Consider the following 12273-nt stretch of genomic DNA (forward strand, 5'->3'; position numbering starts at 1 on the left):
CGCACGCCACGAACAATGTTTTCAAAACAAAGGGAAACGTTCGTTATCAACAACAGTCAGCGTACGATTCTGCTTAAATTAACCAGCAGCAAAAGTTGATAATTAAGTTGTTATGTTTCCACAATTAATATCAACGAATATGAAAGAGAGTAACTCGATAAGTTCGTTTTAAAAACTCTACCTACGTAAAAATAATGATAAATGTAAATAATGTCCTGTCATATTATTTCCCAGAATGTTTTCGTGGCCGAAGATAAATAGGCCGAGTGCTTAAAATGTCACGCGCACAATGCGTATGCGACGTCCTTCGTCAAATTTACGACGTGATAAATGTGACGCGTTAGGTGACGCGCTACACAATGTCAGAAGTAGGACAGTAGTTGATGTGACGCCTGAGGCGCAGCATCGAGTCGCCGGCGACGTCACGGATGTTGCGAGAGCCTTCTGCAGGTGGCTTCACCAGAAGGCGCACCTCTCCTCCGGGTTCATGCGCGCGTTCTGCCCGCACCCGAAGGCGGCAGAGAACCAGCGGTTGTGACGGAAGGCGGTCGAGCAGGGCGCCTCGGAGCTGCAGCGGACGTAGCATCCCGCGATGAAGAAGGTCTGCTCGTTGCTGAAGTCCTGGAAGCCTAGCAGTCGCACATCGTGCGGCACGCTGCGGTTGTTCACCTGGCCCTGCACACCATGACAAGGCGATGAGCCGCAAGGATCTTGCAAAATCAGTCGACAGAAGGCGAGGGCGTTATGTGAAAATGTCTTGACGTTCCACCCACTTTTACGAAGATATCAGCGCACTTTGTGGGCGGCTTTTATAGACGATTTTACGCATGGAGGAAGGAAACAACTTAGGAGAGGCTCTTGCCACTCCCATTGCATTGGAGAAAGTGTGGCGGAAGTGACGTCAAAATTTAGGGTTAGTGGAGTCGGGCCCTTAGCAACGGCGACGCTGAATTGCTATGAAAACTCGGGCCACTAGCAACAGCGTTGCTAAGGGTCCTAGGTACGTGAGCGTCGCGGAGAAAGGGTAAAGGAGGAGGAGAGACGTTGCAGCGTCCGGTCGCGGCGCGGCCGCACCGGCTTCAAAGAAGATGACGTCGGGGCCTCTCCTTTTCCTTCCTCCATGATTTTACGGAAGGGTGAAGGGTGCTGCCATAATGGGGCGCTGGGCTGTTTTTGTAGCTAAGGAAAGAGTTGACGACACTCTCCCTTAACAGCCCAGTCAAACCGGTTTCTCCGAGGGTCGTAAAATGGTATATACTTAGATTACGTGCTGTCAGACTCAGACTCTTCCCCTGCACGATGCAACACCTGTCAACTGCGCGGAGGTGTGGTAACAACTTATATAAATTGCGCTCATGACGCTGGCAGTAGCCGAACAGTGTCAACTGCAGATCTATAGCTCGTAAGACAAGGCCAAACGATGAAAATAGCAAGAACAAAACCAATCACAACTGGCACCTCTGCAGTGCCAGTTCTGCTCACATGTGTATCGCCTTGTTTCCATTGTTCAAGACAGTTGGAGAAGACTTTCCTCTCATCTTTTTTGACACACCAGATGTATACGACGACTGCAGCTCACTGCGCGAGAATTTGTGTGCATCATATGCGCGCCAGATTACTTTACTAAGAGATGTATTTGGAGTATTTTTGAGAAAGGTGTCATTTTTTGAGAAGCGCTGTAGGTGTTTAATTTTGACTGAGCCAGTATTGGAGTCAAAAATGTGGCCCCAGAAAACTTAAAACGTCTACATGAGATAAATGAATCCTCTTAACGTCTTGAACTCGAAGCAAACCTGGACATTTTCACAATGACTAGGACTCTTCACAAAAGTACTTTAACAGTATTTACCCCAGATCACTGAGCACTTTTATTTTCTTTTTTCGAGTGACATTGCAGCATGAGTATAAAATTGGGGAAAAAAACCATACGAGGCAAAATTGAACGCGTTTGCGTGAGTTAAACGACAGCGACCAACATGCGAGCGGATATCTGAACACGAAAAAATATAGCTTGATGTTTGACGCTTTAGGCGAAGCGAAAGCGCCGTTTTGCTTGGTTTTTCTTTGGTTAGGCTTAGATTTAGACATGGGCAGACATGGGGTTTCAGCAATAAAATTGCCGAGACTATGGATTCGAGAACACCGTCAACTACATGAGGGAGCCCGTGAAGCTGTGTCTACTGTCAAAGGGCAAATGTCTAGTGGTGGTACAGCATAAGTCGTATCGCGGTTAAGCTCTATAGCTGCACTGTGATCTCTGGCTCGTTGAAGGTCAAGCTGCCGGACAGGCTGACCTTGGCTGACACATGGCGTAGTGAAGTTCGCTTCAAAACTGCAAGCATGTCTGTCACCCGCAGGAGATTTCGAACTTGCTCAACGCAGCACTGCTGAAAGTCTGATACTCAAGCCTTATAATATATATGCCCTGGCGCTGCTGTTTTTACGCTGTATAAGGCAAAGTTTGTGGCTGCATATATGCTCACAGCATAAGCAATCAGCAACATTTTGTGGAGGGACAACGCATCGCCGTGAGGCATTTAGCGCTAACGCGAGCCTACAACGCTTACGTAGCATACAGGTCACAGAAGTGCATGCAAAATGCACTTTCGCATATAATATTGAGCTTGTAATTAGCGTGACACGACCAACAGTAGCATTGCTAAAAACTGGGCTAATGTCTCGAAGAAGAAAGAAATGCAAACGTTTATCTAAAAGACATATGCTAGATAAATTTACCTCTTATCTCTGGACGATGCCTTCAAGAGATGATCGGAGAAATATGCCTTGAAAACAGTGCAGATTTATGGCCATTTCAAACACGCAGAGCGTTTCTTTGTGATGTGTTCGCACTTGGTCTGCATCGTACGGGCTATGTTTGCTCTCTTTGTGTGTGAATTTTTTCGACTGATTTCCACAACCTCTTTACATGCATAAAATGCGTAATTATGACCGTGCCAAGGATAGCGCCCTATTGCATCCACGACACAAACTTCACCTGAAAGGCGTGACACTATTGGGCAAAAGAAATACTTGTGTCAAGATGGGGAAAACACTCGAGGGTTCCAATAGGACATATCGCCCATGCTACATCATCGCTGCTGTTACGTTATTGTTTGGCGTTGCAAAGGAAAGCGTGAATAGTTTCTTGAGCGGCAACTTTCCTTGTGTGGCTGCTTGAGCACGCGTGAAATCAAAACATTGTACAGCACACGCGCATTCTTGCTGTGGGGTAATGGGGGTGCACTATATATTAGCTCGCGATTTCATTAAGTTCGCAACTTGAGCCCCAGTACTATTTCTCGAATGACACACTTTGTTTTCATTCCCGTTGAGACCTTAGAAGGGAGCGCAGAAAAGGGTACTCGGCTGATTTCTTTTTCCCTCACATCGCGCTTTTGTTCGGTTTAGTTATAGCAGCTTAGGCGGTCGGATGTTTCGGCACTCCTGAAATTGGTTCACAAACGAGTGTACGGCGTGCTCGTTAGTGAGCCACATTCTTCTCTGACCTAACTAATTTGGAGCCTTTGAAGAAACCGCGTTCAATAAGCTTTAGATTTCCCGACTTTGCAAACTCCTCGCTTCTGCATCACGAAGCACGTTGCAGCGCGGTGAAGTTACCTATACTATTTCAGTTATTGTTGTAGCGCTGCTGGAGCACGTATAATTCAATGGAGACAGGTTTCGATTATTCGTAGAATGAAGTAAACATGATGAACGGGTAGGAAGACACGAGAATGCAACTAGTTAACATTGTTACTCAGAAACTTGCCCTCATGAAGTAAACACGATGAACGGACAGGAAGACACTAGAAGGCAACTAGTTAACGTTGTTACACAGAAGCTTGCTCGCTGAACTTATTACGTTAATCAATTCCCAAGACTGGGTGAATTGGTTAACCCGCGTGGTTATTTGTAATTTGAAGAAAACACAATTTCAAGGTTTGTTGCATGAAAGTGAGCCCACTGAAATGAAAACCCACGTTGAATCAATGTTGAACGTTGGACGAGTTGCAATGTTCGTAATGAATCTAGCGAGAACGAACCACAACCTGCCATGTCTTCCTTGTTTCTATCGCAACAAAATTAATGATGGACACTAACCAACTCGCCCATTTTCGGCATTAAGCGAAAACTACGGCAGCGTGTCTTCAACTGAAGAGCTGCCTCACAGTAGGGTAAATGTGTTGTCGCTCCATGGGCGACATAAAGTTTGGTCGGTTGAATCAGGCTCCTTACAGCCAACGATAAACATGCTCTTAGTGAAAGTTTCAACTATTCCTCCTTTTTGCTTCGATGACCTTGGAACTGTGTTTGGTTAATAAACATATAATCAAGAGGTTTGGGTTTCTTCCTAAACCAACTCAATTTGCGCGAAAGCATTCTTTTGTCTATCTTATCTGTTACTTTATTCTTCAGGCTCTACGAACTGTCAACTCCCCAATACTTACTCTTTAGACTTACGTTTGTTTTTCTTAGCAGATGGTGCATTAGATCACCCCATAGTGAGCGCACAAAAATAACCTCAGCCAGCAGACTTGGAGGAGTCACAGGCAACATTGTTTTCGCCCCCTCTAGACCACAGACCCCTCTCATGAGTACAGTACAAAGTCGGCCTGTTGCAACTATTTTAAAAAAAGCGGTTCAGATGTACTAGACTACAGAGGGGGAAAAAGCCGCAGTGTTTTTTCAGGTCTGTTTCAGCGTTATTCCACAAGCAGCAAGCATGCAAGTAGTACCACTAGACTATACTGAACGCTGTAGCTGGCTGCGTGGGCTGCGTATGCCTATCACAGTTCCTCCGCCATTACCATGATTAACCACAGCCCAGAGTTGACCATTGCATGTAACGAAGCTGCCAATCAAGTGCTCACCCCATGAACCCTCTTTGGTTAACGGCTCTGAAATGTAACAAAAAAATGGCCTGAAAATAGAAGAAGTTGCGACTTCCCGCACCACGAAAGGGTGGCAAGTAACTTTGGGGTGCTTTTTTTTCTGTTATTTAATTGTAACGTTCTATACAAGCATCAGGAATGGAAGTATCTAGTACGCAAAAAAAAAATTGACGCAGAAGCATAGTAGATTGCTTGCCTGCACTATAATAATGACGTCCCCACAGTGTCGCACTTTCATTTCTCATTTCTTTCTCTGGTTAATATTAAAGGCAGCAGCTTCAATTGCAAACTCACACGTATTTGAAACTTCGCCCACATAGTAGATTAGAATATGGTCTGTCGTTCATGCCTACTCGTGTGCTGAAATGTTTAGGTGTGTGATTAATAGCAGGTCTTGCTCTTGAACAATAAATACGCAAACTTGAGTTCGTTTGGTTTGCGATATTTAACGTCCAAAAGCTACCCAGGCTATGAGAGACGCAGTAGGGCAGGGCTCAGGAAAATTTGGACCACTTGGCGTTTAACATTTACTGACATCGCACAGCCCACGGGCTCCTTGGTTTCCGCCACCATCGAAAAGCGGCCGCTGCGGCCAGGATTCGATCCCTGAGCCCAGAAGTCGAGCGCCCTTATGACTGCACCACCACGGCGGTGCACAAACTGTGTGTGTGTGTGTGTGTGTGTGTGTGTGTGTGTGTGTGTGTGTGTGTGTGTGTGTGTGTGTGTGTGTGTGTGTGTGTGTGTGTGTGTGTGTGTGTGTGTGTGTGTGTGTGTGTGTGTGTGTGTGTGTGTGTGTGTGTGTGTGTGTGTGTGTGTGTGTGTGTGTGTGTGTGTGTGTGTGTGTGTGCGTGCGTGCGTGCGTGCGTGCGTGCGTGCGTGCGTGCGTGCGTGCGTGCGTGCGTGCGTGCGTGCGTGCGTGCGTGCGTGCGTGCGTGCGTGCGTGCGTGCGTGCGTGCGTGCGTGCGTGCGTGCGTGCGTGCGTGCGTGCGTGCGTGCGTGCGTGCGTGCGTGCGTGCGTGCGTGTGTGTGTGTGTGTGTGTGTGTGTGTGTGTGTGTGTGTGTGTGTGTGTGTGTGTGTGTGTGTGTGTGTGTGTGTGTGTGTGTGTGTGTGTGTGTGTGTGTGTGTGTGTGTGTGTGTGTGTGTGTGTGTGTGTGTGTGTGTGTGTGTGTGTGTGTGTGTGTGTGTGTGTGTGTGTGTGTGTGTGTGTGTGTGTGTGTGTGTGTGTGTGTGTGTGTGTGCGCGTGCGTGCGTGCGTGCGTGCGTGCGTGCGTGTAATTTTAAGCGTCTTACCTGGTTCAGAAATGCATTTAGGTTTTGCAGATCTATTTTACAAGGCCTTTGTCATAACTGTAAGTCTTCAATAAATGTCTACTGCTCCCCCAAGGACCGCAACATTAGCACCACTGTGGACTGCAGCAGTCAAAATGTGCCCATAGTCGCAATGCCTTCCATTCTCTGATTCGAATAATATACAGCATATACGTGTCTTTAGAAGTGTTGTGTACTACTTCATTACATAAAGTATTGTTTGATGACTACGGGTTGTTTAAACGTAGTGGTCTAAATATTTGCAGCATTCATACCGGGATTCTAAATTGCTTGCACCTTTTTCTCAGCTATTGTTCCTTCTCGCTGTCCTGGCTCAAAGCATGGCCGTATAGTCTACATTTTAAAGGTTTAATTGAATTACGAGGTAATCAGTACGCGAAATTCCAGCTCTTGGTGACCTCGAATGAATATAATCTTGCTATTATGATATTCATCTCCTTTTGTTTTTTAAATAAAATGTCATCATTCAATCGATGACACTGAGACTTGTTTTTAGAGCGTTGTTAGGTCTAAGCTCGCTCCTGAGTTTCGCTTCGTCAGTATGGGCGTCTGCAGCATCATCCACGAGGCAAATAGTAAGAAAGACAGTGAGGACGAAGACTTACCGCGCTTACTCGTCATCCCTGATATACTAGGACTGTAGCTGGTCGCACACTAAACAGTCCCCACCTTGAGTTTTCCTCAGCCATCGAGGGTCCTTGCTCGATCTATCTTAGCTGCTTCCTGTTTTCGTCTCTTCATCATCAGTAAATCTCCTCCTCAAATACAATTAGTGTTTTCAGTGTCTTAAATATTGGTGTCGGCGTCGATGCCGTTCGCGGCACAAACCTTGTCATCGCGTAAACGCTATGCTTCAGTAACCGCGCACTGTGTCTTCATAGCAGCACTGTCGGCTGTGATGCTATTGGAAAAATTGGCAGCACGGACGCTGCTGTGGCAGGCTGCAGCGGCAGTGAATCTGTGATTAGAAAGCCGTTGAGTCTGTACGAAAGGGACGTGCTGTTCAAGGCCATGCGTGTTTTAGCATATGCACTCGAATATTGCACGGAAGCCAAGTAGCTTAGGCCGGAATGTTAGGAAGATGAAACGCTAAAACTTTCCCATCACACATTTGTAGCCGTACACGGTTACTTGTTTAGCATTGCGTATGACGTTTACGCTAAATCGTTTTATTATCTCGCTCTCTCTCTCTTCTCTTTCATTACAATTGCTCAAGGTGAATGGCACTTTCTGTGGCTACTAGCGAAGCGCAGTTGTTACAAGGTGATTAAGTAATCTATACAGCAAAGCTAAAATTTTGTTGCACGAGAAGTTATGCAAGTAGTGTAAGACTATCATTGTCAATAATCATATATGTTCCTGTATAATGCGTATTCGCTAATGTCTGCTGGAATCCCAATGTTTCGTACACATCGGGTCTTACTTTACCTTTAATTAAGGTGCTGTTTTGAATTTTTCAAAAAGCGAAGAATGTAGGAAGATCAGCGTCCGCAAATAAGATTGACATGGAGAGCATATTTAGGACATGGCTAGGGTATGAAGGGAATGAAGGGAATGAAGCATGAAAGAAGCATGAAGGGAAGAGCATAAACTCAAAGAGAGGCAGGTGGATCAAAGTACCGCTATGGAGTTACGATTTTCTATCATTAAATTACCTTCCCGGGCAGGGTCAGCGGTTTTTTTATGCTTGTTATGGTAAAGCAAGTACAAATATAAATTGCGAAACGTAACAAGGCTTTCCACTGCTCAGTAATATAATGTGTAGTATTCTTAATCTTTAAGAAAACATTTAGCGCCATGATGAAATTCGGAATGCTGGTGTCCTTGTAACTTCAAGTGACCACAGCAAGTCGATTACATTGATTGCCCAATTGGTGGCCTTCATAACGCTACAAGCACTCTGCCAAAAATATCAGCCAGCTACTTATGCAGCTATATATCGTTTCGACGTTCACATCTGAGCTGCAAACGACAGAGCAAACTGATAATGCTCCGGATATGCAAAATTCTTAAATAATGAAAACCGAGCCTCATACCGAACCCGAAATGAAACCCTGTGTGCTAGTGCACCTGATTTGGATTTGGCCCAAGTCCGTACTTTCTGCCCGTAACCCCAGGCTGTGCTGCGTATTTATGTGGCAGCGGTGGCCCAGTGATTTGATGAAAAGGCTCGCTTACAGAACGTGCGGGGTTCGATCCCCCAGAGTCGTCCTCGGTAATAGAATGGGTATGCAAGATTTCATTCGGCCTTGTGAAGGACTTCTCGGAATTGAATTGCCTATGAGAAGGGTTTGCTCAGAAGAAAAGCACCTTGTGTTTTGGCGCTTTTTGGAATAAGCTGTCTTTGCGGTATGCAAATTCACCGTCATATTTGGCGCTCAACAAAGAGTCTTCTATTTTGTGCGAACAACCCTGTCATGCGTTGCACATTCAATTACACAGATAGCTGAAAGGCTCACAGGAGCAGTTACACAATCAACGAGTTCTTACTAAAGGCGATGCTCACCAGTGGGCTAATGCAAAGGCTTAAAAAAGTTCCGCACAAGGGGACGCGTTGGCAGAAGCCTAGAAACGATGAATGAGAGCCAAAATATGCACCTTTCGTTATACTACGTAATTGTACGAGCACGTAAAAGTACATGCGTAAAAGTACAAATATTTGCAGTAAGTTCTGGAGCATAGTCAAAATAAAGTAAAACTTTTTTTTCGGGGCATTCTGGGCATATGGAGGGGCATACCTGTGGATCTCGTCCGAAGTGGTCAGGGCCGATTAATTGGGGTATGTCTCAACACGATCGCTGAGAAATCCTGAAGGGATTAGACTGCCAACTTTGATTTAGTTGGGGAGGCTTCTAGTAACAGGTTCGCGCCGGACGACATCTGGACTAAGCAATTAAAGGTTGCGTTCAACAGCAAGCGATCCGTATGAGTGAAATATGAGTAATAGGGGCCCATGGCTTCAAGGAGCAAATATGATCCTCACTTTTGGACAGGTATTGCTCGTCGAATTTGTTGGCGATTTAAACAAAGGAATTGACACCATGCTGCTGCTGCGCCACGTGTTAAATTAATAGAATTGGCACGCGCGGAACCTGCGCAGAACCATTTTTTTGTTTCTATCGCTCTGCCGGCATATTCAGACGCTCCTTTGATAGTTTTCCTGCGTCCCTCATAGCCTGAAAGAGTACTTAACAAGGGATGGGAAGTGGCACGTTACGACAAGGGGACTAGACAAAGACAAGTCCCCTTGTTGAAACGTTGGCTTGGCTTGCGGACTGAGACACCCACTCATCCCTCATTCAGAGCCCTTTCATAATGTGTAGCCATCTTCTTTCCTTCGTTCTACCCTAGATTCTGATAGCTTGAGTACATTTGGGACGTTAAACGCCATAACCCAAACCAAACCGAAGTTTGCCTATAAAAGCTCTGTTCAGAAGCCCTGTTACATCGATATTTGCGCGCCAACAAGATAGAAGAGTGGCTCGCTCAGTAACACTGCGCAGTCGTTCTGGTACTATGAACAGAAAGAGAGATTTTCCTGCCAATTAAAACGCGCTTTTTATATCACACACTGAGCCACACCTCTAAAAATTAATAATTTGAGAAACACAGCCATAGTGACTTTAGCCTGCGGCTCCTCTCGTGTATCCTTATTCGCGTTCACACACTTCGCTACTCGTTTAACTGGCCTCCTATCTTGGGCTTCTTATCTCGCACGTACTAATAAGCATGCCGCCTCAAGCTTCCGCATTACGCAAAGCATCGCAAAACATAGATATAAAGCTTAAGAGAACTTCTTGTTGGGCTAGTTGATAGCTCATTTCTTTTTCAAATTCAAAGACGCCAATACCACACATACACACACAAGAGAAGAAACACGGGAGAGAGCGCCACTCACAACTGTTGTGAGTGGCGCTCTGTCCCGTGTTTCTTCTCTTGTGTGTGTATGTGTGATATTGGCGTCTTTAAATTTGAAATAGAAATAAACCTCCGCGTTAACCAAGCCGTACAAACGCGTCTGCGTGGTCTAATTGCGCCTAAATTGAGATCCAAAAGTTCTTGTGGGTTCCATCCCATCTCAAATGAGATGTCCAAGTTGGCAGCAAGTTGGCAGAGCAGCAAACTGGTTGCTTTTACTGGTTAACCTCCCTGCCTTTCCCACTCATCTTCCTCCTCCTGCCATCTCGGCAATACCATACCCTCAATAACATCACACAATCCCCGACCAATTTCTGGCCATGTCTTCTGCACTCTATACCTCCTTTCGAAGGCATATCCATAATTTTTGTTGACAACGTACACGACGGATATTCGGAAGAACGCCGGGGTCTTCAACAAAATTATTTGCCTGAGCCAGAAAGACCGAAGTAAATACATTGGGCTATTTGTCCACATATATTCAATGGCGGCATTGCTATGCAACAAACTGCAGCCGCTTTAGTATGTGCAAGGATGCTGAATTTTACACGTTCATCCCTTAATCCCGAGTACACAGGCTGTTTCCAGTGTGGTTACATAAGACAGCTACCCCGTTCGTCTGCTGAGCGCAAAGTATCGCGTGCGATTTCGGCAACCCCCATTGTTTTTATATCGAGGCGGAAAGCATAAGCGCCCGCATGCTGACATTTGCGAACATTTTAAAAATCCCAAACGTCGTAAATTAATCCACATCTCTTCCCTACTGGCATGCTTCTGACAAGTTCATTATACAATAAACAATAATGCGGATAATGTCCTCGCCACGACGACAAGCATAAAACCCGCATGTGTGCCGAAGCACGCAGGAACTTGCTGTGTGTACTGCACTGTTGCGTAGCCGGTTATTTCAACAAAGTTCTTAGGGCAGCACATCTGCACTTACCTGAAAAGCGCGCCCAACTGGTCTCTCGACAGCAGCATCCCGGAGCACGGTAGTAGTGAAATTATCAGCCGCCTCATCGCAAGGCTTCGTCGCGTTCGGATTCTTCACGAAAGTTTCAATCAAAACCTGCCCGATAGAAAGACAACGTTAACCTCGCGTGAGGACTTTTTCTGCCTTCCGAAACCGAAAGTACATAAAATATTTGAAACTGTATTAAATACGTAAGCTACGTGAAGCTTCTGTGGAAGCTCAAGACCGATTAAAATTGTCAATCCACCGAGAAACCGGGCACGAACAAGTCTAAGAAAATTCCCCCATCTACATTTGTGGCCTTATTTAAGACTACGAAGCATTAAAGGGTTCATTATAAATTCGGTCCGATTCCAAGCATAGAGCGGTGTGTCCAGACAAGGTTTCTTTGACATCGAATTTGATTGTAAAACAACTGCGGCATGATACAAGATAATGCTGTTGTGAAGATAACATCCTGCAGCCGGCGAGCGAGCGCCAACTAGAGCACTGATTGTCTATCCAGCCCCGCCCTATCGATTCAGCTCGCACAAACTGACAGGGGCCAGGAGCTGCTGGGAACATATGGGACCCGCATCTAGGGAACCCTCGTTCTGGTGCCTGCGTGCACCACCGATTTATTTCGGGCAAAATAAATGTTGATTCATCATCATCATCTGATCCCGTAACTGCGAGTTGCTTTGCGTAGATCTTGAAACCGAGCTTACCCTAACATAAAGCTTGTTACGCTATCTGATGGTAATGTCGTGAGCCTTCCAACGCGCAACAAAATCTAGCTTTTAATTTTTTGCCATGCAGAGAAGTTGAGGCTGCCATATAAATTCATAAGGCCCGCGTTGTTCAGCAGAAAACCACTAGCGTAGCCGCGTAGCCGAGAGGGAGGGTTGATGGGGAAATCTGCGAGTATATTCATTGTTATGCTGCAGCATTATGCTATGTAAAAAAAAAAATGAGTTCGTGAGCATCCTCCCCTTGTAAAAATTATTGAGGCAATTGATACTCCTTAAGAGAGATAAGATGAAAGCCTTTGGGACTGATTCTACTGCAGTGTTTATTTGCCAAAACCCTGCCGGTTGCACAGTGCTTCTTCCGTGTCGAATTCGGGGTGAGCAGCTCCACTCTGCGGCGATGGCGCGCGCTCATTGCGGCGATTGGACTTC

The 12273-nt window shown here is 45.7% G+C and overlaps 1 protein-coding gene across 1 annotated transcript in view; it reads right to left on the reverse strand.

Annotated features, from left to right (window-relative positions):
- Positions 1–456: 456 nt before the first annotated feature.
- Positions 457–12273, reverse strand: part of LOC146198863 (neprilysin-like) — a 38295-nt gene continuing 26478 nt past the window's right edge. The window contains exons 8-9 of the mRNA XM_084591994.1: positions 11084–11209; positions 457–675 (exon numbers count right to left, since the gene is read on the reverse strand). Of these exons, the coding sequence (XP_084448120.1) occupies positions 457–675; positions 11084–11209 (345 nt within the window). The remainder of the gene's footprint in view (positions 676–11083; positions 11210–12273) is intronic.

The sequence above is a fragment of the Amblyomma maculatum genome, chromosome 2 (genome assembly GCF_055883805.1).
Source record: "Amblyomma maculatum isolate TAMU_Amacu chromosome 2, ASM5588380v1, whole genome shotgun sequence".
Classification (NCBI taxonomy): domain Eukaryota; kingdom Metazoa; phylum Arthropoda; class Arachnida; order Ixodida; family Ixodidae; genus Amblyomma; species Amblyomma maculatum.